The 27,217-nt window shown below is 43.5% G+C and overlaps 1 protein-coding gene across 2 annotated transcripts in view; it reads right to left on the reverse strand.

Moving 5' to 3' along the window:
• DOCK1 (dedicator of cytokinesis 1) overlaps window positions 1–27,217 on the reverse strand; it is a 262,705-nt gene that overhangs the window by 13,896 nt on the left and 221,592 nt on the right. For both annotated transcript variants that reach the window (XM_063405101.1, XM_063405102.1), the window contains exons 41-50: window positions 25,826–25,967; window positions 25,516–25,594; window positions 24,916–25,000; window positions 24,061–24,147; window positions 20,521–20,697; window positions 19,578–19,661; window positions 14,617–14,754; window positions 11,442–11,587; window positions 7,973–8,171; window positions 2,406–2,559 (exon numbers count right to left, since the gene is read on the reverse strand). In XM_063405101.1, the coding sequence (XP_063261171.1) occupies window positions 2,406–2,559; window positions 7,973–8,171; window positions 11,442–11,587; window positions 14,617–14,754; window positions 19,578–19,661; window positions 20,521–20,697; window positions 24,061–24,147; window positions 24,916–25,000; window positions 25,516–25,594; window positions 25,826–25,967 (1,291 nt within the window). The remainder of the gene's footprint in view (window positions 1–2,405; window positions 2,560–7,972; window positions 8,172–11,441; window positions 11,588–14,616; window positions 14,755–19,577; window positions 19,662–20,520; window positions 20,698–24,060; window positions 24,148–24,915; window positions 25,001–25,515; window positions 25,595–25,825; window positions 25,968–27,217) is intronic.

The following is a 27,217-nucleotide window of genomic DNA, read 5'->3' on the forward strand; positions in this document are numbered from 1 at the left end:
AACAACTCCTTGGCACAGGTCCTGCACATCTCCCCCACTAATAAACACCTGTGTCTTAGATAATATCTTTATATCTGGATTTTTTGGTTGGTTTTTCCATGCAGTTTAGGATAATACGGGGAAATGTTTGGGAAATGGCATTTTCTTTTGTGTGTTTAGTTAGAGCTTTAGTAAAACCTTGAATCCTGCTTTGGAAAGAGAAACCTTTCCATATTTACTAGAAACAACCTGTGTTTTTAGGCCTCTTTGCAGATATTCCTTGGGAAACTGAGTGGAGTAACACACTTTCCCAAAAATAAATTAAATGTATCCCCCCTGAAGACTTCAGCTTTGCATTCTATATTATATTTTTTCAACGAACAAGATTTAACTTCTCTGTGATAAAACTTTTAACTTCATCTAAGCCAAGGTGCTCCCAAGAGGAGGGTGAGACCCGTTATTTTAGGAATAACCCAAATCCTTTGTTTCTTTTACCAAATCCTTGGAAGATCCATGGAAAGGCAGATTTTCAGGAAAAAACAATTGAGGAATGTTTTCAACAGAGCTGGAGAGGAAACAAGGCAGGAGGCAGCTCTGCTTGAAGGAGCTGGATGGAACCCAGCTGTCCATGCAGTTGTGTCCTGCTCTGCTGCTCCCCCTTCCCCTTCATTCCCCAATTCCTCAATTCCCCAATTCCAGCTCCAGCTGGAATTCCCTGCAGCCTGTCCATGGCACCTTCCCAACCTCATCCTGATAAATCCCTGCAGATGTGGGCAGAGCATTTCCACCCACAGCAGAGCTCATAAAACACACCAGCAACGTGTTTGCATTTATCTGGCAACTGTCTAGTGGGACTACAAGATTCTATCCCGAAAAATAGTGAATTGTCCAAGTCTCTGATCTCTCCCAGAGTTCAGAGAAATCCAGGGAGTATCTGCTCTGCAGCAGAAACAGGTATTGAACAAAAACCTCAAGAATTCTCAGTGTTGTCCTAAGAAATCTATTTGCTGCAGAGCTGTTCACTTCCTCAGCTGAACTAACCCCCCTAAGATGGTCCCTACACAGATAATTACCCCAAATGTCTGCTGTGCTCCCATTATTCAGTGAAACTCATTATTCACGGTGGTTCATCAGTGTGCTTGGAATATTTACTCCTTGCTGGACACGTGCCACTGGCAAGATCTTGGAGCTGGCAAAGGATCAGCTGAGGACCCTTTTTTCATCTCACCCTAAAGATCCCATTTTACACTCCCTTCTCCTCAAGTGCCAGCTATCAGCAGCCAGGATTGCTTAGCAACCCATTAACTGCTTTTAGCCAATCTGGGCTCTGAGGGAACTTCTTTATCCTTGGAATTCCTAAAAAAATTATCACTGCAATTCTTGAAGTGATTCTGGACTCGAGCAATAACTGATCCTATTTTATGTAACACCCACCAATCTCTGGCACAAAAATATTCTCAGAAATAGCTGGTAACTTCAGATACTTTTTTAAACAGAGAAATAAAATTAAGTGTTAATAAAATGTACATATGAACAAAAAAATCCAATTAAAATAGCATTTGGAGGAGTATATATCCTCCAGTTCTCTGTATTCCCAGTTTTTAGCATACTGGTAGCTTTTGGCTATAAAATTGTAAAGAAAGGTGAGAGTTATGAGTTCATTGTAATCAAAATATTTGCTTGAGGTGTCTGACTGTTTAGGAGAAAATGTTTGAAAGTACCAAAACCACAAAGTAAAGCAGTGACCTTGGTGGAACAAGATTTTTTTCTGAAGACTGCTCATCTCTTCTCCTCCTTACTAACACTGAACTCTCGACCACTGGAGTAGGATTTGGGTACGTGTATCAAAAAGATCTTTTCTTTTGCTTTTCTGTCACACGCTGGCAGCTGCAAACTCTGAATAACAGGTTTTGGGAAAGAGCACTGGGAAAGAAATAGGTGTTGGATTACACCCAGTTCTGCAATAGAGTTTGCTGCAGACTGAAGCAAACAGATGATATTTTACAGAAAAACTGAGTGATAGATGTCAATGTCAAACAAAAACTACTTCAAAAAGCCTGACCTTTATTTTCCCTTCTGGCTTGTACACACAACGTATCAAAGAGAAGTTGTTTTAGTGTACAATTACAAAAAATATCGCTTTTTAAGCCTTTATGCTCCAAAACACTCAATATGGGATTAAGTACAACATGAATTTTTGACTGTTACTCTACACCTAATTAATTGTTAATGATCACTTGAAAAGGAACTGTTTCAGTGCAAGCATTTTGCTCGCTTTTGTAAAACACTGAATTAATTTTTGCTGGCAAAGACAAGCGGTGCAAGAAAGTGCCTGGTGATGGCGAAACTCACCCCAGGGCGTGAGGAAACGCTCAGGAAATGCATTTACCACACTGGAGAGGGAATTGTTTCCTGGGAATACTTACTGGGCTGGACGCTGAAGGCGAGCTTGGTGCGGGGGGTGACGGGCGGCGGGGTGAGCTGCGCGCCGGGCGGCGCCGGGGACACGGAGAATCGCCGCTCGCCCGACACGGCGCTCAGCACCTGGCTCCGGGGCCTCTGCGGCCGCAGCGGGCTGATCTGGGGACAAAAATAAACACGCAGAATTCCAGGCTTTCTGTGCTAGCAGGCATTGACCCCCCAGCAAACACTGCATTGACCTGAGGGCTTGGAACAGGCTCCCAAAATTGAGTGACGGCACTGGGATTGTGGGTGTGGAGTTTGGAGAGAAGTGTGTGATATCACAGGGTGGAAAACTGTGATATCAGTAAGCAAAGTAATCACTTTTTTCAGGTGATAATTATACAACAATTATAATATATAAGATGTTGCCCTGGTTTTTCTGAGATTTTTTAAAGCCTTCTACTTATTTGTAAGATGGAGTCAGTTCTGTAGCTACTGTTGCGATATTAAGGTTCAGTCTTTCACTTTCTCACGCTTTGGAACATAAACAACCTTTCTTGTTTTTGTTCACTGTCCTTTGCTAACATATTTCCAGCCTGAAAACAATGTTGGTTGACAGCTGGCATAGCCAGTGGGGTGAAGGGGTGGCAACCCCAAGATCCAATGTGCTTTCAGACCCACAAAATTATAAAAGGAAAGAAATAAACAGGCTGGCGCTCTTTTTCTCGATGGGGAGCAGCTTTCACTGAAGACCTCTGCCTCTGTGTGGTTGATTATTGCATTCCGGGCAACAATAAGATAAGATGAAATAATTATGAAAATATATAAGATAATATGAGTTTACGGGTTTAGAATACAGTAATAGATATAAAGCAAGGTGGAGGTTTCAGGGCAGAGGCCAGTCTTCTTTACCTTCTTCTCCATGGGTCTGGGTGCCATCTTGTAATTGGGTAGAAAAATCTGCATTGCGGGCCATGGGTGGTTGGGTATTGGGTTAGAAGTAAAAACAATATAAGGTGTCATCTCGTAATTGGACAGTTTATGTTTAAAAGACCTTGTACAGAGATAGAGACAGAGAGAGAGAGAGGGAGCCTTGTAGAGAGAGACAAAGCCATTTTCTACTTTGTTAGCTGGAACTCACAGCTTGTGAGATTGTTCTATAGATAAGAATTAATAAACATCTGAGTCCAAACACGAACTGCATCTCTCGAGCATTTAACCCCAGCTCTAACAGAAAAGACAACAAAAACCCCACAGAGATGGAGAAGGAATGCAGAGCAATGAGTGCCAGAGCTGGAACTGCCAGGGTTTGATGCTCAGCAGGACGAGGGCAGCGCTAACAGCCAACAGTGCTGAATCCAGCTCCAGGTCCTTCCCTTCTCCCATGGCTCCTCACAGCCCGGCCTGGCTTGCTGGGCTAATTCCCCAAACACTTGTCTGGTAACACCTGAGGAACTTCAGAGTCACACCACATTATACAGCACTCCAAATCTTTATCTTTCCTCACACTGATCTATTTGCTTCTTAAAATTTATCTCTTTAACCATTTGCAGGTTCAGCTCTCTTCTGATGAAGACATCATCTGTCCAGAAACACTTCCTTGGTGGCTCCTGACTGTGCTTATATTTAATTCACTGAAATATCTCTTTGTTTTTTGATCTGGCTGCTTCACATTCCATTCAAATTTTCCATCAGGAACTCTCAGAAGATATTTGTAATCTGATGGACAACTCGTGCTTTAGTTAAGGCAATTCTTCTTACTGAGCTTAATTCTGAGCTCTACTGATTTTCCCATTCACTACCCCCACGGTAAAAGGAATCAGAGCAAAAAAAAAAAGAAGTTTTTATTTCAAACAGATCCCAGAAAATGGAGCAGCAGCCTGAAGTTAAAGGGGGAATTACTCCAAGGTGCTGCACTGGGAGAAAACAGAAAGTGCCAGCAGCAATCCAGGCTTTTTCAAAGAATTTTGTCATTTCCCAGTGTTTGGGTTTTTATGAAGCACATTGGGAAGGAGGAATCTGAAATTTTCTTTTCAGAAAACGAACCCTAAAAGGCTTTGGATCAAAGGTTGTGCCTGTGAGACCCTTCTACAACAAATGAATGACCAAAAAGTATGGACCTGTTTTTGGAAAGTTCACCAAGACCTCAGGGCGACTTCTAAGAAATTTTTTTAGGTTTTCCAAAGATTTTTTGCTTTCCACATCCTTTAAATTGTAGTTTTAGTAGAATGGATAAGCAAAGTAATCACTTTTTTCAGGTGATAATTATACAACAATTATAATATATATAAGATGAAATAATTATGCAAATATATAAGATAATATAATTATAAAAAAGCAACTAAGGAAAACACGTTAATTGGTGAGGGAAACACGCAGAATATGAGAAAAGCCAGCTGGAGGCAGGTCCCGAGCTACCCCGCTCTGTATTTACTGAAATAACTGTGAGCTCCTCCTGTGACTGACAATCCTGGGCATCCTCTGAACGCTCCCCATAAATCACAGATCTGCTGAGGAATATGAGCTCTGGGGAGGCCACCAATCCATAATGAAGCCATTGCTAATTTCTGCTGGCCTAACGAAGGGCAGATCAATGGTGAGTGATGTTAGGCACCACCAAATCAATAAAACACTGCCTGTTCTTCTGATTTCCAACAGCAGCCCTCGAGTGCTCTGCTAACTACCTGGCCTCGGAGCTGGGTTTGCTCTCAGCTCCTGGGATCAAAGCTCTAACAAGGACAATTTGTGCTGGAGAAGCTGATGTGATACTTAAAAGAAGATAATAAACTCTAGGAAACGATGAAGATATTCCTGATCATCTTCACATACTCAAGTGCTTAATTTATCTTTGTTGTTTTATGTAATTAAGGCCTGGGCTTTGATCAGTCAATAGATTCATGGTGAGTGCAGTGAAATTTGAGGAAGAGTATTTAAACCATGCAGTTAAACAGCCTCAGAATGCTCCTTTTCCATGCAAATCTAAGAGCTCTGTGAAATAACTCTGCAGTTTTAGAAATTTCCCCATGTTCTTCCATGGTGATTCACTTGATTGGAAAAAAGAAGATCCCAGAAAAACCTGGAATCAGTCATTTCTTTAGACAACATCATTGTTGGGAGGAGCAGCAGGAGCTCTGCAGAGATGGGGATGGCCACTGGCATTTCTCTCACTTGATATTCTCTGGAAATTTGTGCTCAAATATTTCAGAAGTCAGAACCAAGAATCTGTTAAGAAATTCACCAAATAACTGAAATGTTTTAATTGAATGACTGACAGCACAATGAGCTGTAGAATTCTCAGCAAAATGAATCCAGTATCTGTAATAAAAAAACTAGCAACTAAAAGTATTAATTACTAAAATGTCACTTTAGAAACTTTAAAGTTTAATTTCCCTTTCTAGTCAAATCTGTCCTCCCAGCTTTTTTTTTTTTTTAAAAAAACCCAATCCTTATTTTTTTCCCTCTCCATTTTTAATACAGCAAACTTCCTTCTTCCAAGTTCTTAATGCAGAAAAAAGCAAAATGTCATTTTCTTCATACAGCACAGTGGCAAAAGTGCTTTCAGCTTGAAAAGGGAACTTGCACACGAATGTTGAACACTGGAAAAGCTGAGTTCCTACCAAATTTCCCTTCATATCATTAACAGGGGATGCCTCCAGCAAGCAAAAATTTTAAGACAAATTTTATCTTTAAACTCATCCTTGATGTTATCTGTTCAAAATTCCAGAAGACAGCAGTGGGAATTGGGCAAGCACTCGTGTAAACTGATCTCAGAAGAGTTTCTTCTGCTTCACCTAGAAATGAACCCCACTGACTCCAAACATTCCAAATTGACTCGGTCGTCTTGGAGCTCATCAAGGCTTCTGCAGAGGCTGAAAAGGGAGAGTTTTTCTCTCAACAGCAAACTCCTTTTCATATTATTGATCTGTGGACTTGAAGAAGCTCAAAGTAGCTGTAAGTAACCAGTTCTGACATTTCATCTCCCTCCCTCTGCAGAACCAGGGGAGCATTGCTCACACCAGGCGGCCACGGAAAGCTCCTGACTGGGAAGACTGGAAAAACCTGAGTCAAACCACGCTGGGCTTTGCTGAGTTTTGCTCCTCAGATGCCAAATGGGAATGTGCCCTGAGGGGTTGATCTCGCCCTCCTTTCCAGCTAGAATTTGCATTTTCCAGTCACAAACAAGCTTTTCCAATGCCCAAGACCTCTGAGAGCTGACAGCGACCTCGCAGTGACACCAGGCAGCTCCCAACATCCTTGGATGTCTCCCAACTCCTCCAGCTGACTCAGCTGCCCTGAAATACAATTTGCTTCTTCTGTGACATCCCACGAGCTCTGCTGCTCCGTTTGGGATCTGGGAGATGCCCGTGCAAGTCCTGCCAAGGTGATCCCCGTCCTCAATCAGTCAAACACAACTGCTGCAAGGTGCAAAGAGAAATGCAGGGCAGCAGGATCATGAGAGATGGAAATCTGTCCACAATGATGCTCAGCTGGCTGCCTCTGGAAGGAGGAGTCTCCATTTAATCAAACCAAGGCTCATGCAAAAGTCAGTGGGAAACTCACTGGTTTCAAAGCTGAAAAGCCTGAGACCCCCAGAAGGGATTTTATTGGAGTTCCTGACTGGGCACATCAAACTCAAGAACTCTGATTTTTCAAGATGTCCCAAGACACGTGTGAGACATTAACTCACCTCTGGGTGGAAAAGGAGGGCAAAATGCAGAAAACAGAGGAAATGTGGCTGAACATTTAAATAATATCCTCCTATAAATACCAATCAAAGAATTAAAGGATCCACCTATCAAAGGTGAGAGAGAAACCGTTTCAAAATCCAATGTCAGCGACACAGCACCAGCAAGACTCTGCTGAGTGCAAAACTTGCTCTGCCAGTACTTGTGCAGATCTTGAAAAGAACATTCCTTTTAGTTCCTTTTAGTTTCTTTTAGGCAAATTTCAACTCTTGGCCTCCAAACAGGTGTCCAGGCAGAGATTTGGAGGTTACAGTCAGTTCACGCTCTCCCTGCTCCAGCTTTAGACATCCCTGCTTTCAATTTCCCAGCTCCAACTTCTCGGGTTACCTAAGCCTTGAGGACAGTTCCAGTGAATTAAATCTGAGCCAAGAAGAGAGGGTTTAAGGGAGATATGCCCTGGTTTTAATATCCTTACACGCAGGAACCGCTCAGGATTTTCTGCTCCAAACAGTCCCTCAAGGACATGGCACTGCCTACGGAATGACCTTGGAGTATCCCACCAAACACTGAAATGTGGGATACCCGAAATCTGGGCAAATCCATCCCAGGCTGCTGGGAAGCAGCAATTCCAATGGCTGCAGTTATTTCAGCCATGCTGTGCCATCTGTTCCTTTATCAAATAGTCACCCAGAGCTTTGGGTGAAGATTTTCAGAGGATCTTTTCCCCCCTGTAAATCAAATCTGTATTTTTGACTCATTAGCATGTATATTAACAGTGTGGTATATCCCCTCAGAGTTATTTCTGGTCTACAAAGGAACTAAATGGTGAAAATCAACATTTGGATTTCCAAAGAGAGAGAACACGGCTCAGAATCAGATAAAGCTTTCCTTGCTAATAAAGTTACCGTTTCTGAAAGGATCACTGCTTCAGCCTGCTGCAGAGAAATATCAGTAGATTTAAATTCTTTATCAAATATCTCTTGATGCTTGCTGTTCCTCTTCTCCTTCTTCTTTTCCTTTTTATCTTTATCTAGGTCATCCTTGTCCAATTTATCTTGCGACCTAGAATGCATCTTTTTCGGCAGGAGGGGCTCCAGCACGAACCTAAAGAAAAATGTTGTTGCTCAGATCAATAAAATGCTGTTTTCAAAACTAATTTTTATTTACATATTTCCCAAAGTCTCGCTCGAGTTAATGAGGCTTTGCTAATCCCGGAAAACTCATTAGAGGGAGAAGGAGAGGGCAGAAGGTCACAACAATCATAATTGTCTTCTAATAAAAATTACTGCAGAACTGCTGGAGAAGCAGAGCTGCAGATTTCCCTGCTCTGCAGTAAATTTATTGGTTTGTGGCTGCACAAACTCCTGAATTCCATACAGAAAATGGGTTTCTCATTCAGCACTGCCACTCTCCATGCTGTGGCACCTGGAAACCCCAGTGCCACCCCCTGTCATGGGCAGGGACACCTTCCACTGTCCCAGGGTGCTCCAACCTGGCCTTGGACACTGCCAGGGATGGAGCACTCTTAGCCAGACAAAGTATTTTATGATTTATTTTATATTATAAATGGAAAAAACCCACCAAGATCACACCTAGACAAAATCACACTGGCAGATTTTAAGACTGTCTCAAGCCATCATATTACAAAACCAAAACCAACCCAAAAATTCCCAAAGAAGGACACTTTTTAACACTGGAAAAGCAGTTCCCATGCCATGGGGTGTATACAATTTCAGGCCAACATCTTTGCTGAGAAATTCAACAGTTTTCATATTTTTGACAATTTGCAGTGACATCATCCTAATCCCCACCATTAGCAGCAATATCCAGCAGCATTATCCCAAATTATTGCTATTTTTTGTTGTTGTTTCCACTCCACATTGGCTCATTTGATGGGAAGATGCTCAAAGCAGCACCAGCAACAGCAGCCCCGGAGCCACTTCCCAGAGCCTGAATCCCATGGGCTGGGAACAAACCCACGAGTTCATTAATCCCATTTTATACACGGGGAAAAGGGAAGGCAACGATCTGCCCAGGGCCACAAAGAACTTCAGTGACAGAGCCCATGGCAGAGCCCAGCTCTCCCAATCCAGGACTTTTTGGGTACCTGAGTTGTGTATTTTGGGCTGGGCAGTTTCTGCACGTTTACAAGAGGAATTTCCATCCTTCAGACAATGATTAATTGCTTCCCTTCCAAGCACTCTATTAGGACTATTAATTATTTGGATTATTAATGTATCTGTGCTAAAATGGGTCAGCACACTGGGCTCCAACTGGAAGCAGTTGGGGACTGACAAATCCCTTGGGATTCTCCCACTTCCAACCACTGAGTGCAGGCGCTCACATTTGTATTTCTAAGCCCCATTTTAGGCAGGGAATAAACCCAAAGCCCTTTTTTAAACTCAAGTTTTATTTATAGATAGAGTTGGGAGTTGTAAAACACGTCCTGTGTCAAAGTCTGCTTTGAGTCTTTGCTGTTTAAAAGCTTCAGAGCAGGAGCTGGAAATGGCATTAAATAGAAACTGGGTGATTTGGATAAGGCACTCCTTTAGCTTCATGTTTAATTGTTTTTTAGCTTCACCTCTATACTCAAATTTAATTTATGAAGAGGCATGGAAAGACAAGAGGAGAACTGACCATAAACCCCAAGCACAGCAGGAACAGGAGGAAACTTCTGCCAGGTGAGCAGTGCCAAACCACCCACAGGATTTTACAGCCACTTGAATTGCTGAGGTCTTTTATGATAGTATTTGTATCTGATGATTTTTCTTCTCCTCCTCCACTGCTCAAACAAACGAGGAGCATTTTCAGGTCTCCTCAGTGACAAGAGTTGTTCACTCTATTTTCCTGTATTGCCCTGGGCTCAGGGCAGGAGCTGAGCTGAACTGTGATCTTGGTGGGATCTCTGTAAAAATACACTGAGGAGACTCAGATCCCCAAAAACTGCTACGTGACACAGCTGAGAGGTGAACCTGAAGGAAATAATACCCAGTGAGAAACTCAAATACATTTAAAGATGCTGAAGGGAAAACCACAAAGAGGCAGGAAAATGGATATTTTTCTTCTGAGGTAAAACAAAGTTGCTCACTTACTTGGGGTGGTTGTTCTGCCCAAGTTCCAGCAAGACAACTTTGTACAGAATTAGTCAAAGCTCAGGATCTCTGCTGTCCCACATTTACACCAATGTGTGAAAACATTGCAGAATGAGAGCTGAGCTCTGCTCTGTTTGCAGCTCCTCCCAATGACTAAATAAACTCTTTGTAATCAAGGCAAGCGTCCTGTTGGTGCTGGATTTAATTTGACTTGATGCCTTCAGTCTCTAGCCAGGTAATAACTCCCCTCTGAAGGTGCACAGGAGTTTCCAGCACATCCCTGTAAGTCAGCAGCCCTTCAGAAGGCTTAAAAAACTGCTGCCTTGGTCAAATATTGCATTGCTGGATTACAGGGGTGCCCGAGGGGAGGAAGACACAGAAGGGACTTCTGAGGCTGCATGGAAAGCCCAGACAGCAAACAGATTATTTTGTTCTTTGAGGGATGTGACTGTGAGACAGGGCTTATCAACAGAATTCCCAGTTCTCATGTGAAATATCTTGATAAGTCTTGAAGTACAATCTTGCCATAAGCAGCTTTTCCTCTGGCAGCCGGAGCGAGCAGCAGTGACTGAGCAGTCAGGTAATCCTGCCCTGAGCTCCTGGGACAGGGCTGGCTGCACACACAGCCCCCTGCTGCACTCACACACCTCCCACGCCCTGAAATGGGGCAACTCAGCTCCTCTCTGGGGGCTTTTGGTGCTGTTTGAAGGCTTAGAAGGCAAAAAAGAGCATTGTATTTGTCTAGGTTAGAGAACAGAGACCTTGAGAGAAATGTCTCTGTAGGTTGGGGATTTTTAGCCAGTCATTCGGCTGTCACTTAAAAAAATCATGGAATGGTTTGGGACAGAAGGGACCTTAAAATTTATCCAGTTCTAGGGGCAGGGACACCTTCCAGTATCCCAGGGTGCTCCAAGCCCTAATGGCTATGGACACTTCCAGGGATCCAGGGGCAGCCACAGCTGCTCTGGGAATTCCATCCCAGCCCCTCCCCACCCTCCCAGCCAGGAATTCCTGCCCAGTCTCCCATCCAGCCCTGCCCTCTGGCAGTGGGAGCCATTCCCTGTGTCCTGTCCCTCCATCCCTTGTACCCACAGTCCCTCTCCAGCGCTCCTGGAGCCCCTTTGGGTGCTGGAAGGAGCCCTGAGCCCTCCCTGGATCTCCCCTTCCCCACCCGATCACCCCCAGCTGTTCCAGCTGTTCCAGCTGTGGGAGCCGGGAATGCTGACCGCCCCCAGACCCCGGGATGCCCTCGGGACCCCCCTGGCCGGGATCCCGCACTCACCCGTCGGAGCCGGGCCGGGAGGGGGTGCTGTCCGACGAGAGCGACGACACCGAGGCCACCGAGAGCGGCCGCGACGACGAGGGCATGGTGAAGGAGCGCACCATGGAGCGCGGGCGGCTGCCCCGCCGCTCGTCCAGCCCGGGGAGCTGCGCCGGGAAACGCCGGAGATCACTGTCCCAGCCCAAAAACAACCCACAGCCACTGTTCCAGCCCAAAAACAACCCACAGACACTGTCCCAGCCCAAAAACAACCCACAGACACTGTCCCAGCCCAAAAACAACCCACAGACACTGTCCCAGCCCAAAAACAATCCACAGACACTGTCCCAGCCCAAAAACAACCCACAGACACTGCCCCAGCCCAAAAACAATCCACAGACACTGCCCCAGCCCAAAAACAACCCACAGACACTGCCCCAGCCCAAAAACAACCCACAGACACTGCCCCGACCCCAAAAACAACCCACAGACACTGCCCCGACCCCAAAAACAACCCACAGACACTGCCCCAGCCCAAAAACAACCCACAGCCACTGCCCCAGCCCAAAAACAACCCACAGACACTGCCCCGACCCAAAAAAACCCCACAGCCACTGCCCTGACACCAAAACATCCCACAGCCACTGCCCCAGCCCAAACAAACCCCACAGCCACTGCCCTGACACCAAAAAACAACCCACAGACACTGCCCTGACACCAAACAAACCCCACAGACACTGCTCCAACCCAAAAAACAACCCACAGCCATTGCCCTGACACCAAACAAACCCCACATCTCACTGCTCCGACTGCAAAAAACACCCCACAGCCACTGCCCCGACCCAAAAAACCCCACAGCCACTGCTCCAACCCAAACAAACCCCACAGCCACTGCTCCAACCCCCAAAAACACCCCACAGCCACTGCTCCGACCCCCAAAAACACCCCACAGCCACTGCTCCAACCCCCAAAAACACCCCACAGCCACTGCCCCGACCCAAAAAAACCCCACAGCCACTGCTCCAACCCAAAAAACCCCACAGCCACTGCTCCAACCCAAACAACCCCACAGCCACTGCTCCAACCCCCAAAAACACCCCACAGCCACTGCTCCAACCCAAAAACAACCCACAGCAACTGCTCTGACCCAAACAAACCCCACAGCCACTGCTCCAACCCAAAAACAACCCACAGCCACTGCTCCGACCCCCAAAAAAACCCCACAGCCACGTGCCAAAGGGAACAGGGGAAGGCTCTGCGGGTTCTCCTCCAGGGAGAGTTTGGTATTGTTAATAAATTACTAACAACCTCGGGTTAGCTACAAAGAAATAGGTGCTAATCCAGGTGAAATCCACCTACAGGACTAGAAAGAAAGATTTAGATCCTCACAGGTAGATGTGGAATTTCTAGCATGTTCCAAGAATTCCTTTGTTCCAACCGTATTTCCATGCTTTCTTACATCTTGCCTTTAAAATACAATCTTTTTAGATATAATTTTTTAATCCATCTCTGCTGTCTTTGTGACTGCCCTTTCAATATATTCCAATTAAATGGACTTCATAAAAACCCAAAGGAAAAACTCACAAAGAGAAACTTTATGTCGAAAATATCAGGAGAGCCAATTTACAGAGTGACATCAGGTTAGGAAGAAAATACATGAAAGTTTTGGTTTTGTTTCAGACAATTTCAGAGTTCTGAATATTTCTCCAAGCTTTGTTAGTCATTAATAACTGATATATGCATAAAATAATTGAACTCTTGCAGTCAACAAATAAGAATCTCATGCTGTTTAATTACAGGTATATTTTCCACCCTGTCAACTGCTGGTAAATTGGCCTTGTACAAGGAAGACAGGAGTGATAAAACTCCATCAATCCTGAAAATTCTTACTGGTGGGTAGAGTGAAATGAGAGAGATAACACCACTTTCCAGTCATCTCCTTGATGATGTTAATGGGTATTACTGAAGTGACTGACATGCAGGTATCATTTATGTTAATTACTTCTGTTCTCCCTGGGAATAAATTACTGTTTGAACTTTTTTCCTGAATACAAAAATTCCTAAGATGGGATCTGAAGGACCACAACCAGGACATCAGTTAAAGGAGACCATGAAGGCTGGAATGTTCCCTGTAAGCTCTCAGTGTCCCCATTACTAAAGGTGTCATTGCTGGAGACAGAATCCCAGAATTAGTTAGGGTGGAAAAGTCTTCCAGGACCGAGTCCAAGCTGTCCCCAGCCCAGATCACAAATGCCACATCCACTCAATTCCTTGGACACTCACAGGGATGGGCACTCCAGACTTCCCTGGGCAGCCCCTTCCAATCCTTGAAAACCCTTTCCATGGAGAAATTCCTGCTGCTGCCCACCCTGAGCCTCCCCAGGCCCAGCCTGAGGCCGTTCCCTCTCCTCCTGTCCCTGTTCCCTGGGATAAGATCCTAAATCCCCCCCGGCTGTCCCCTCCTGTCAGGAGCTGTGCAGAGCCACAAGGTCCCCCTGAGCCTCCTTTCCTCCAGGCAAAACAGGATCTCATCATAGCACCCAATCCACTATTTTTGACTGAATTCACAATTCTATCCTGAATTTAAAAGCTGCTTGCTTTGTTTGTTCTGACCTTCGCACTCAACACTCAAAAGCAGAACAAACCTCCACTGGAAACCCCATGAAATCCTTGGCTTTCCCTTAAGGATGAAACATCAACTTAAATAAGTGGCTGGAATGAGAACAGCACGAATTTCAGTCCTTCTAAACTCATGAAGTAGGAGCTGTGGTTTTCTTGCCTGCCTACATTCAGTGTAGGTACAACCACATTCTACCACAGAGCAGCACAGCCCTCCCTTCCCCGAAGGAATTCCACCTAGGGAAAGGTGACATTCAGCTCGGGAAAAATCCTGCTAAGTGCCCATTTTCCAATTCATTTTTGTAACCCAGATCCTTCAGAACTGAAGGATTATCTTGACTTTCAAGGAACAGACTCGGGCACTTTAGAAATTGCTCCCGTGCTCGGAAATGAAAGCACCGAGGCTTCCTCAACATCCCTCATCTGCTCAGTGTTCCATAATCTGATGATTACTGGGAACAACCATCTACACTGCCTTTTTTAACCAGAGGAATCATCCCACGGGAGCAGAGAGTGGCTGTAACTGAGGGGAATTGCAGGCACTGTGGAAAGGAGAGATGGCGAGGGAGGAACTCACGATGGCGCGGGCACCGTACTGCTTCTCCACCTTGTCCTTCAGCTGCCTGAAGCACGCCTCCATCCTCTCGTGGAACGGCCTCAGCGCCTCCGTCACCTTCTCCCCGTGGATCCGGATGCCCTCGGCCAGGAATGGGATCTGGAACGCAGAGTTTGGCTGTTCCACCTGCCCAGCCCTTCCCAGCTGGGCGCGGGCAGCGCTCCCGCAGCAGGAACGGGCTCGTGCAGTCATTGTAACATTGGTAATGAGAGCAACAGGAACTGTAATTATAGCACCAATAATAACTATTGCATTAACAATAATTATAACAATATATATTGATTGTTATAATTAGTGTTAATGTTATAATTAATTATAATTACTATTACATTAACAATAATTATTGATATAGATATAATTAATACTACTAATACCGATTATATGAATAATAGTATATATTATGTACTATTATAATAGTATATATACTATTAATAATAGTATATATTATATAATAACAATACATTATTATTATATTATTATAACAATAGTATATATTATATACTATTATAATATAATACTAACTATACTACTAATAATATACTAATAAACTAATAATACCAATACTACTAGTAATTAATAATAATAATAAATACAATCTATAATAATGATAATTAATAGCAACAATAATAAAATATTAGCAGTGACCAGAATTATTATTATGATCTCAGTGACCATCATCGTTCCTTGCTTATGATGCATGACAAAATCTAAACCTCTGTTCTCCAGGATTCCCCTTTTTTTCTGTTAAGCAAAGTCCTTTAAATTTAATTCAGCCCTAATTCTGCCCAGAAATCCCACACTGGATTTCCCTCCTGTGATATTCCATTCTCAAGCCCCCATGGATTCTGTACTTTAAAACACCAAACTGATGAATGGTGAGCCTCACACCAGGTTATTAATATCAAATCCAGTTCCATGAGGACAAAATCCCAAAGAAGAAAATAGTTTATGTTTTCTTTAATAAATGCTCTTTCTAAAGCTGCAAATGAGCTCCATCCTTGGACAGATATATATTGCAGAGCAATATTTATTAATAAAACATACAGTTTTAGATGCTATATAGCTCTCCTTAGAAAAATTATTTTATTTTCTCTGGGAAGAAAACAGAAGAGGGGGAAAATTAAATTAATTCTCTTTTGTAACTGAAAATAATCATTTATCTTCAAGGCTTCTGTCACAAAATATCCATGCCAGCACAGGATTATATAATTAGTTCCTAGTGTGGAGGTGTAGCTGACCTTTGGAAATGTTTTAAGAGAGACATTTTCATTCCCACAGCTACCCAGATAAACCATTAGAGTTTTCTACCTCCAGCTCAGGAAAAATATTTCCTCTTCCAGGTCCGTTTCAGCCCACACAGTGCTCTGATTCCAACTCAGATATTCTCTGCAGCAATCAAGCTAAGAGGCTTCTTCTTAATAATTCATAATTAAATCATAATACTGATTAAAAACAGATTTTTCTAATAAGACTGAGCAGCAATCAGAAGGAGCAGCTTTATTAGTAAGGAGAATAATAAATACACAGGTGAATTACAGATGAACAAACTGGAGAAATCTTATCAAGATGATTCCCTGAGATTTGGCACTATTTAAATGGACAGAGCTGCTTCTCCTCAAACATTACAAAAAGAATAATGACTATTTTAATGCAGTGACTTTTATTTATAAGCGTCTGGATTTGCACTTGACAAAAATTGAACACGAAACCAGAATGTTTCCCTGTTTTGAATAAGTAAATTAACCTCTAAATTTTCATAGTTACCAAGCCACACTGTGACCCTCCTGTTTTGGAGGGACAAGTGGTCACTTGGCTCATTTATTTTAAAGAACTGTTGACATTAGAAATGAAATTTTTTTAAAAGAACTGGAATAACCAAGGTGAAGCACGTGAGGGGTCTGAGCTGACAGACTCCTCTGAGAGCATTTTATGGGCAGAAAATGCTCTGAGGAACCTCTCCTGGGGATCAGGCACCTCCAGGCTGGAAAATCAGGCACAGGAAGTAAATGGCACCATTTGTAGGGAAAAAAAATGTGGGAGGAGGAGAAAGGAGAAAGGGAAGAGGAAAGGGGAGGGAAAGATGGAGGAGGATGAGAAGGAGAAAGGAGGAGGAGAAGGAGAGAGGAGAGAGGAGAGAGAAGGAGAGAGAAGGAGAGAAAAGGAGAGAGGAGAGAAAAGGAGGAGGAGAAGAAAGAGAGAAGGAGAGAAGGAGAGAAGGAGAAGGAGAAGGAGAAGGAGAAGGAGAAGGAGAAGGAGAAGGAGAAGGAGAAGGAGAAGGAGAAGGAGAAGGAGAAGGAGAAGGAGAAGGAGAAGGAGAAGGAGAAGGAGAAGGAGAAGGAGAAGGAGAAGGAGAAGGAGAAGGAGAAGGAGAAGGAGAAGGAGAAGGAGAAGGAGAAGGAGAAGGAGAAGGAGAAGGAGAAGGAGAAGGAGAAGGAGAAGGAGGAGAAGGAGAAGGAGAAGGAGAAGAACGAGAACAAAGAGAACAAAGAGAACAAAGAAGGAAGAGAAGAAAGAGAAGAATGAGAAGAAAGAATGAGAAGAAAGCTAAGAAAGAGAAGCAAGAGAATAAAGCTAAGAAAGAGAAGCAAGAGAAGCAAGAGAAGCAAGAGAAGCAAGAGAAGCAAGAGAAGCAAGAGAATAAAGAGAAGGACACAGGTTTGTTCATCTTTACAGAAGCTGAAATTCCTGAGTGCTCCGTGGCTTTGCCCCAGAACAGCGTGAGGCTGCTGAGTCAGGACATTTGTCCTCCCTGTCCAAGACCACTTCATCTTTAAACATTTATTGAGTGCAGGAAGAACCTTCCAACTGTGCCACCATTTCTGTTTCACCTTCTTCCACCAACTTCCAAACTCCTCCCGTGTCTCCTCTCCAGACACAGGGAAATGTGGTGATGACTGATCTGCACTTTTACATGAATTGTTGTCAGAGGCAGAATTTTGCCACCTTCAGGATATTCCCAATTAACCTGGCCTTGGAGAAAGGGCATTTTCTTATTTCATAACTCCGTTCTTGGCTGCTTTTAAAATTTTATCAAGTTCCACTGTAACTTCAAATTATTCCCTGATTTGTTTTCCCTGTTTTTTTAAAAATCTTGATCTGCTTGGCTGAAAAGAATGAAAAAACGACATTGATTTGAATTATTAAACTAATCTTTGAAAACAATCTTTCAGAGCAAGGGGTTCATAAAATATGAGCACAAAACCTGAGTTTGGTATGCAGCATTCCTTTCATCTCTGCAGAAGGAGCACAAGGTTTTGATTTGCTGTGGTATTTTTCTGTTTTGCTGTGCTGTAAATACTTTAGCTAAATTCAGAGTGACTAATGTCATCCATCATTCATTTCTCTGCCTTAATTTCAATCAATCATTTCATTATCTTCATGTTAAAATGAAAGATCAGCTTGAAATGGTGCAGTTGCATGGGAACATTTTTTTTTTGCCTAAGCTGGAAAAGCACCAAGAAGGACAAAAATGGACATTGCTCTGCTAATGGAATTTATCTGAATTAATAAGAGACAGAAACCAAATGTACACTTGAAGTTCCCAGGAATTATAGAAAGATAATATCCTGAATTCCACAGCACAATGGGGAAAGAGGGAAGGGGATGAGAAAAATTAAATTTAACTGGTCAGCTTGTAACACAATTGTCAGGCTGCTATTTCATATACCCAGAATGATTTATGCAGCAGGGAGAAAATTCCATGTGATTACAGAACTCCAAGCCCCACATTATTGAAAAATGAAATCTCCTCTTTGCTTTCCATCACCGTCAGCCCAGGATGAATTCAGCCCCTTCCAAGGCTTCCAAACACATCCCTCTCCCAATATTTGGGAGATGACTTCCACCTGGCTGGAAAATTTGAGAGGAATTTTAAATTTTAGGATCCCCTAAATGTGTATGAAACCTCCAAGGCAATTTAAAAGCACTGAAAGGGCTTTTAGTGACTCTGACTTTCAGATATGAAAATAAATTTTGATCCCTTTTCTCTGTTTTCCTGGTTCCTCTTGTTTTGGAGGTACAAAACTGATGGGAAATCATGTGTTTAAAAGCCCTGAATAATTAAAATACAATGTGATCAGCGGCCATACCCCTTTTCAAATTGTAATATTATTTTAATACACAAGTGCCACCAAAGTGAGCCTTTGCTGAGGGGAGGTGTGTTTGGAATTCATTTGAAGTATCACTCTCAGAGGCAAAGACACAGAGCTGACACCAAGTCAGTCTGCTGGGACCAAATTATTTTCCTCTATAAAACTTAAAGCTTATAAAATCTAATCTTTTCTAAAAGCTCACAAGGAAATAAATAAAAAAATGCCTTATTTTTTTTTCCAAACCAAAGGAGTTTTTTTATTCACTGATAGTTTTATGGCCTTCAGAGGATATTTTATTTTTGAATTCTGTAGCTTTGGTTCTACTACCTCTAAGACTGAAATCTACAGAAATGTAAATTATTCCCTTTATTTTAAAGACAGATTTGAATATGAAAAGACAATGATTCACTTTCTTCTTCTATGGGAAAAAAACCCCACATTTTCAATCAACCTGGTATTTTTTTACTTATCATAAAATTATCCTGAGACCACAGAAAAATGTCCAGTATGTGACTGCGGAACAAAATTGGGATTGTCTCCTCTTTGCCCTGAAAAATATGTTCTCATCTGATACAGACTGGAGATTGTCACTTATTATGTTAAAAAAAAAAAAAGAAAGAAAATATCTTGATCATATTTGTTCAGTGCAAGTTTATCAAAATGAGCACTATGTCAGATTTGAAAAGATGAACTTTAACTCAAGCTCCAAGACAGATTTAAATGGCAAAAAGTGATCCCAGTTGAGGATAATGTCTGAATTTCCTCCAAAGTGACACCAAGCTGCCTTTCCACGGCAGCTGGCTCTGCCAAACCTGACTTCAAGGTTTTTACCTGCCAAGCAATCAGATCCTTCAGCTTCTCAATCTTGTCATGATCCTCTGGATGCTCGTGCATGTACTTCTCAGTAAAAAAAGCCTAATGGAGAGAGAGAGAAATGAGCCATTATTCAGAAAATGAAACATCTACTACCAGAAGAACGAGCTACAGCGAAGATAAATCCATTAACTTAAAAACTCTGTGAAGTAACAGCTAAAAACACAAAGTGAAAACTACGGAATTACAGAGTCACAGTGATTTGGTTGGGAGGGACCTTAAACCTCACCCAGTGCCCCCCCTGCCATGGCAGGGACACCTCCCACTGTCCCAGGCTGCTCCAGCCCCAGTGTCCAGCCTGGCCTTGGGCACTGCCAGGGATGCAGGGGCAGCCTCAGCTGCTCTGGGCACCCTGTGCCAGGGCCTGCCCACCCTCACAGGGAACAATTCCTGCCCAAAATCCCATCCAGCCCTGCCCTCTGTCAGTGGGAGCCATTCCCTGTGTCCTGTCCCTCCAGCCCTTGTCCCCAGCCCCTCTCCAGCTCTCCTGGAGCCTCTTTAGGCCCTGCAAGGCCACCCTGAGGTCACCCCAGAGCTTCTCCTCTCCAGGCTGAACAACCCCAGCTCTCCCAGCAGAGCTGCTCATCCCTCCCCTGGGCTGTCCCCGTGCCAGAATCAGGGATCGCTCCCGGCGTTCCTGTGCCAGGATCAGGGATTGCTCCCGGCATTCCTGTGCCGGGATCAGGGGTCGCTCCCGGCGTTCCTGTGCCAGGATCAGGGATTGCTCCTGTGCCGGGATCAGGGATTGCTCCCGACGTTCCTGTGCCAGGATCAGGGATTGCTCCTGTGCCAGGATCAGGGATTTTTCCCGGCATTGCTGTGCCGGGATCAGGGATCGCTCCCGGCATTGCTGTGCCGGGATCAGGGATTGCTCCCGGCATTCCCGGCGTTCCGGGGTCACCTTCTCGTAGTTGGCGAAGCCGCCCATGACGGCGGGGTCCACGATGCCGTTGAGCAGCATGGAGAGCGGGTTGATGGGCAGGCTGGGGTCGCCCAGGTGCTGCTGCACCATGTTGTTGATCTTGTCGTTGGTCAGCTGCATGGTCTCGATGGCGTTCTCCAGAGGGCTGATCTCCACCTGAAGCCCACGCAGAGGGAGAAATCAAACCTCAAACCCCAAAAGGGTCAGAGGTTCTGACCTGCTCAGCAAAACCCCACGGGCAGGAACGCTCCAGGCCTTTCACACCTGGTTATTGTGAGGGTTTTGACCAACCCTTACCAGCAAGGGGGGTTTCAGGCCCTGAGGCATTTGGTATCTCTGTGCTGCAGTAACTGATCCCGTGATGGGTATCAGTGAGGAAGTTAACTGCATTTGGCTGCTGCAGGGGGGATTACATCCCAGCAAACACCCAGAAAGGCTCTGGCAGCCATCACGTGAGGTGTTTTGGGGGATTACGGAGAACATCGGAGATTAAGGGTTGGTGAGTTTTAGCAGCACAAAGAAGATCCAGCTTAGTGTAACAGTAAGAAAGAAATGATGACTTCAACGTGGATTTTCTGATGGAAAATGTAATCCTAAGCCGCTCAAAAATCAAGAAGATATTTTTGCAGTGATTATTTTGGCGTGTTTCCAAGGACATCGAGTTGAATATGTTGATGAGATGACATCTGAACTATCTGCTGTGCTTTTTCCCGAGAGGTCACATTTTCTTCATCTGAGCATCAAGAACTGAAGGGAGAAATTTTCTTTCTACCTGGACTTCAATGAAGAAAGTCCTCAAATGCCTTCACAGGGTGAAATTAGCTCTTATGCTGTCTAAAACTTGCTTTATTTTAATTGACTGACCTCCAGCTACTTTTTATGCCCAGCTATCGTGTCTTTCAAAAAGTTCATGTTGAAAAAAAAGTATTTTAAATATTAGTGAATGGGCTGAAAATCAGTAACCTGCAGTGACCCAGAGTGTAGAGCCCTCACTGGAAGACACAGCCTGCTCGTATTAAAAAAATGATGTGGTGGGGAGAGGAAAGGAAGGTTAATTGAGGCCTGTGAGGAAAATGCAAGTGTATATTTGATTACAGCCTCATTTACATAAATGCTACATAAACAAAGCAGCACTTCTACCTGGCTATCAGTTGCTTACCCTGTTTCTGAGAACCACTTATAATCAAATCTCTTTAGTCGTTACTCTTACACCTGCCAGCTGATTACATCAAGGATGTTTTAATTAGCATTTTGAGCAGCCTGCCTGCTGAATTATTCTGGAAGGCAGGGAAGCAGCCTGGTGTTTCTGCTGGGAGCAGGGAGCAGGCCAGGCTCGGACAGAGCCCGGTGTGCCACGGGGGGAATCGGGGCAGGGGAGGGAAGGCACCTTCAGCATCTGACTGGGCAGGAACCACTGGGAGATCACAGGCTAAATTTAGGATTCTGTCATTGGTATTAATGGCCTTATAACTATGCAATAATGTGTTGATGAACCATTGCTTTTAAAGCTCTTGAGCATCTCCAGAAATTAGCACTCATTGAGCTGACAGCTTTTTGACTTTTCTGTAGCAGCAATCATGGCTTTCTTTCTCGTTCTCCTTTCTTTTACTACTCTTGTAACACTCCCTCTCATTTTTTGAAAGCAGATGGAGAATTGCAGTTGCCATCTCCCTACTACAAACTGGGCTTTGGAACCTGCTGAAAGCTATTTATGATAAGTGTAAATTCTGAGCCTGGTTCCCAGTGCCTTCCTGACTCAGGGCACTCCTCACTCTATCCAGGGAAAACAGGAATTACACTCTCCTGAGACATTTGCACAGTACAAATTTCCAAGATAAAAACAAAACGGAGATTAGCATTTGTGCTTTTTAAACTCAAGTGTGATTCAAAACCTGATTTCTAATTCCCTGCCTGGTCTCAGCAATTTTTTCCCCTACAACTTCTTGTGTGCAGCTAAAGCAAATCAGATACAGCATAACGAATGCTGGCCCCAAATTCCTCGCAGATAATGAACAGATTGCAAAGGTTTGGGTAAAAGTACTCAGAAGGAATTTGCAAAGCTGGTAGATTTAAAGCAATTCTGCATGTTCCTATGGGTTATGTAACATAATACACTGCATTTATGAAATTACTCCGTTCTCTCAGCACTGATTTGATGCAATCTCACCTCTCCCTTTAAGGATATTCCAGCTCCATCAATAAAAAATGAAACATGCAGAGCTGCTGGAGTATCCTGGTGCTTAGCAAGGGATCAATAATATCTGTATCCATAATCACAATTTAGCACTACAGGGCTGTAAACCCTGTGATCCTCCTTGCAGCATTTTAGCTGACAGGGATCTTGAGGGAAGTCAATACCCATTTTGTAGGAACTGTGCCAGAGGAGGTCAGGAGTTATCTGCAGCAGTCTTCCACACGTTATTAAGTCCCATTCTGCTATCATTTCTCAGCTCTGCAGCTCACACAGCCCTTGCTGACAGGAGCACTCTCCCAGGGTTTGTGCCCACTCTGATGCCAGGCAGAGCATGAGGGGTGCACACGAGGAGCCCGTCAGGCTCTGCTCATCAGGGCTGGCATCAGATCTGCCAGCCTCTACAAACAGCACTCCTTGCCATCACGAAGATAAATACAATCTTCTCCATCAGGGTTATATTGAAACTACGAAATTCATTAAAAATTCAATGTGTTTTATTCAGCTGCCTATTACTGTCACACATCACATTCATATTCTGTTACTATAGATACCATAGTAATTTTCTGCATTACTTCTGTTCATCCAAATACAACTGTCCAACATAACCTCAATGGAGCAATGAGAAAGGTTTTAATTAATCATATGCAAATTGTTCTTTTCCTTTAAAAATAAGCCTCACAAGAGAGATTTCAAAAACGCAGTAACAATGTTTTTATTGCTACTTAAAAATTACAGCTGCATAAGAATAATTTAATCTTAAAGGCGTTTAATGGATATGTCTTATCTAAACAGTCTAAATGGTTGAACAGAGAAATGAGTAATTTGGAGTTACTCTGTGAGGTTGCTGAGGGTATATTTAGCTAAATATGGAGAAGAAACAAAAACAACCTTTAATCACGAGTGGTAAGAAATGCAGCCATACAATGCCTTTGATTATTGGGGTATTTTGAATTAAGGACAATCCAAATGTCCAGATCCTCTTTTATAAAGTTCAGGCTAGATTCTCTGGAATGGAGCAGGTTTCCCTGCACCACCTCAGGTCTCTCTTCGTTCTAGGCACCTGCTGAGAGACACAAATGCTTTTTAAAGGGCTGAAGCCTTTGGAGGGCTGGCTGCATTCCCTTCCCTTGGGAATGGAAAAGCATTGCCTGAGTCACCCTCAGTCAGCAATCAGCACCCTCAGCTGGTCCCTCAGGGTGTGCCAGGGACAATCCATGGATTCCCTGCTCACAGAACTAAGCGCAGTCACCAAGACACCAAATGCTCCCTGGCTGTCTAAAAACCCCATTTTTTACACAATCTCAATAAAGCCAAACTGATCTTACCATGAAAACTGATTTGACTTCAAACCACCTGAGGATCCCTGGTAATTTATAGGCAGTCACGTAGATGGTTCTCTCAATCCACATGTTCTGCAAAGGGAGCACAAGTGTCACGTCACAGTGGACAGCTGGGACCCCGAGCAGAGCCCTGAGCCATCGTCACCAGGACAAGGACCAAGGCAGGGCAGACGTCACTGAGCCAGGGGCATTCCAAGGGGAAGATGGAGCAGCACTGATTTAAATCTGGCATGTGACTTAGCAGGGAACAACTGCTCCCTTTCCAAGGAGAATACCACGGAAAGATCCCCTGGTTTTACTGGATGTTCATGGAATCCCAGAATGGTTTGGGTTGGAAGGGGCCTTAAAACCCATCCAATTCCAGGAGCAGGGACACCTTCCACAATCCCAGGGTGCTGCAAGTCCCATCCAGCCTGGCCTTGGGCACTGCCAGGGATTCAGGGGCAGCCACAGCTGCTCTGGGCACCCTGTACTCATTTTATTGACCAACAGATGAAACAAATAGTAAAAAAAAAGCAAAAAAACCCCAAAGGTATTAGTGACAAAAGACTTTCAGATGCCTGACTAGAATCTTCACTGCAAGACAAGTTTCAGGTGTAAAAATTTAAAATCCTTTTCTCAGAAGAGCTGTTTTTAGAAAATAAAGCTTTTTCCAATTTTTTTCCTATTGGTATAAACGAGAACATGATGAATTGGCTTAATTAACTTTCTATGAAAAATAATCCCTTTAAACCTAGAATTTATTTCTCGACAAGCAAAAGATAATGAATGGCTCAGATGCTCAAAATAGAGGGGGATAAACAAGCAAGGCCAAAGTTTATTTTCTTCAGGATTTCTTACTGCAAACTCATTGTCTGGGTTTTTCTCTCCTTTTCGAACGGGGCGTGAATACTCAAAGCGTTGGACTTCATTCACCCTGTAGAAACTGAGGAGAGGGAAAAGAATCATGGAATCACAGAATGATGGGTTGGAAGTGACCTCAAAGATCATGCAGTTCCAAGTCCCAAATGCACAATGAAAATCAAATGCTGTCTGTTTAGGAATGGCTGTAAGTTCTAATATTGGAGATAGTTTATGAACAAACATGGGATCACTGTTTTCCAGGGGGGTGGAATATGTGCCAATATTAAAAACCATTATTAAATGCCCTCACAATGCCCACCCTCCATGGCTGTGAATAGATTCATTATCCAACAATAATGTCTGACAAAAGGGGACTGAGGAAATGACAAAACCCAACCCAAACTCACCTCACGATTTGCTCTGACAAAACCCAACCCAAACTCTCCTCACGATTTGCTCTGACAAAACCCAACCCAAACTCACCTCACGATTTGTTCTCACAAAACCCAACCCAAACTCACCTCACGATTTGTTCTCACAAAACCCAGCCCAAACTCACCTCACGATTTGCTCTGACAAAACCCAACCCAAACTCACCTCACGATTTGCTCTGACACGGGCCTGTGAAATTTCGAGGGTAAATCCAGTTTGGGCTTTACAGTGAAGCACTGAATATCTGAATTTCGGGGGTTAAGAAGTGCAAAGGGAATTTCAGTCACACAGGGCAAACAGTTCAACAGGAACACACACAAAAAAAAGGACAAAACACCAAAATTGGCGCATTACACGTGTCAGGGCAGAAGTGCAACAGGTTGGCCACGAATGCTTGAGCCGAGCTGCTGGCTGCACTGGTTGTACTGGTTGTACTGGTTATACTGGTTGCACTGGTTGTGCAGCCCAAGGATACACTGGCCAGAGGAGGTTTTGATGTCCTCGCCGGGGGGTGACGTTGTCTTCATCTTCTCAGCGTTGGGGAACTGCGTCAGCAGCCGCGCCTCGAAGTCCTCGCGGCGCTCGTACTCCTTGCCCCGGTAAATGAAGACCTTGTTCTGCAAACAGAGGCACCCCCAGGGCTAAAACCAGTGCTCCCAGTACAGAACTGGGGCCTCAGGAGCCCTGACACCAACGATGCCAGTCCTTCTCAGAAAGAGAAGAATTCCACACTCCTCACGCTGCGCTGTAACCAACACTATTGGTATTTTTTTCCTCATCTCCAATTCCAACCTGGGATTGTTAAGCCCACGTTTACCTTTAGGTATTTTTATAAACCACACTAAAATAATCTCAAAACATGATTTCAAGAATCTGTAACATTGGTGGCCATTGAAAATATTAAGAGAAATTATCACCAAAGCCAAGATGTCTCCTCCACTTCCACAGCTAATGATGGAATGGATGGCAATAAATAAACTGAATTAGGTTTTTTATATATAAACATTCATTCAAAGGCACTTAGGTGAGCTAACAAGAGTAGCAGAGAAAAATAGAAACATAAACCAATGCAGATTTGAGAAGGAATATCCAAAAACACTGACTCCTTTAAAAAGACTCACATTAATGTATTAGATTTTTGCCATTATAAACTTCAAACTTTTTATAACTTTAAAATTACATTTATTGTATTTGTAAGCATTGGTTTCTTCTCTGCCAGTGAAGAAAATGGAGATATTTTATACAATCCATTTATATGCTGAGTTCATTAAATTCTAAAAGAAAATGTAAATGACAACTTGCATATTTTTAACTGATCAAACATATTAAAGCAAGTTTGGATAAAATTTGCATCTGAATATGCTTAACCTCATTACTCATCTCAAAATGAATACTTGGTGAAAAAATTATACAGCACTTTTTAAAAAAAGGGTGTTTTGACTGAGGGTAGGAACCTGGAGTTTCTGTCATTTGCCCAGTTGGGTTTAATTCTGCAATGGTGCCTTTTGAAAAACTCAGTAGGGGAAAAAAGGGTAATAACAGATGGCTAAGAAGCCTCTGTATAACTGTAGTTTATGTATATCCATTTGTAATTCACAGGGAATGCTGGAATAGAGGGCAAATTAAGGATTTTCTCCATCAGCAGGGCACTCAACAGCCTGGTTTTCAGAGAGCAAATTGGGCAGGAATTCATTCCTGCGAGGGTGGTGAGGCACAGGATGCCCAGGGAAGTTAACTAAATAATAAAGGGTTATTTCCGTGTCACCAACTGCCAGAGAATCATAATACAGACGCAATTCAGACATGTTATAACCCCACTTTCCTTTAGCTACTAATTCAATCCATAAAAACTCTAATATTAGTGGAA

Source organism: Prinia subflava, chromosome 9, assembly GCF_021018805.1.
Source record: "Prinia subflava isolate CZ2003 ecotype Zambia chromosome 9, Cam_Psub_1.2, whole genome shotgun sequence".
Classification (NCBI taxonomy): Eukaryota; Metazoa; Chordata; class Aves; order Passeriformes; family Cisticolidae; genus Prinia; species Prinia subflava.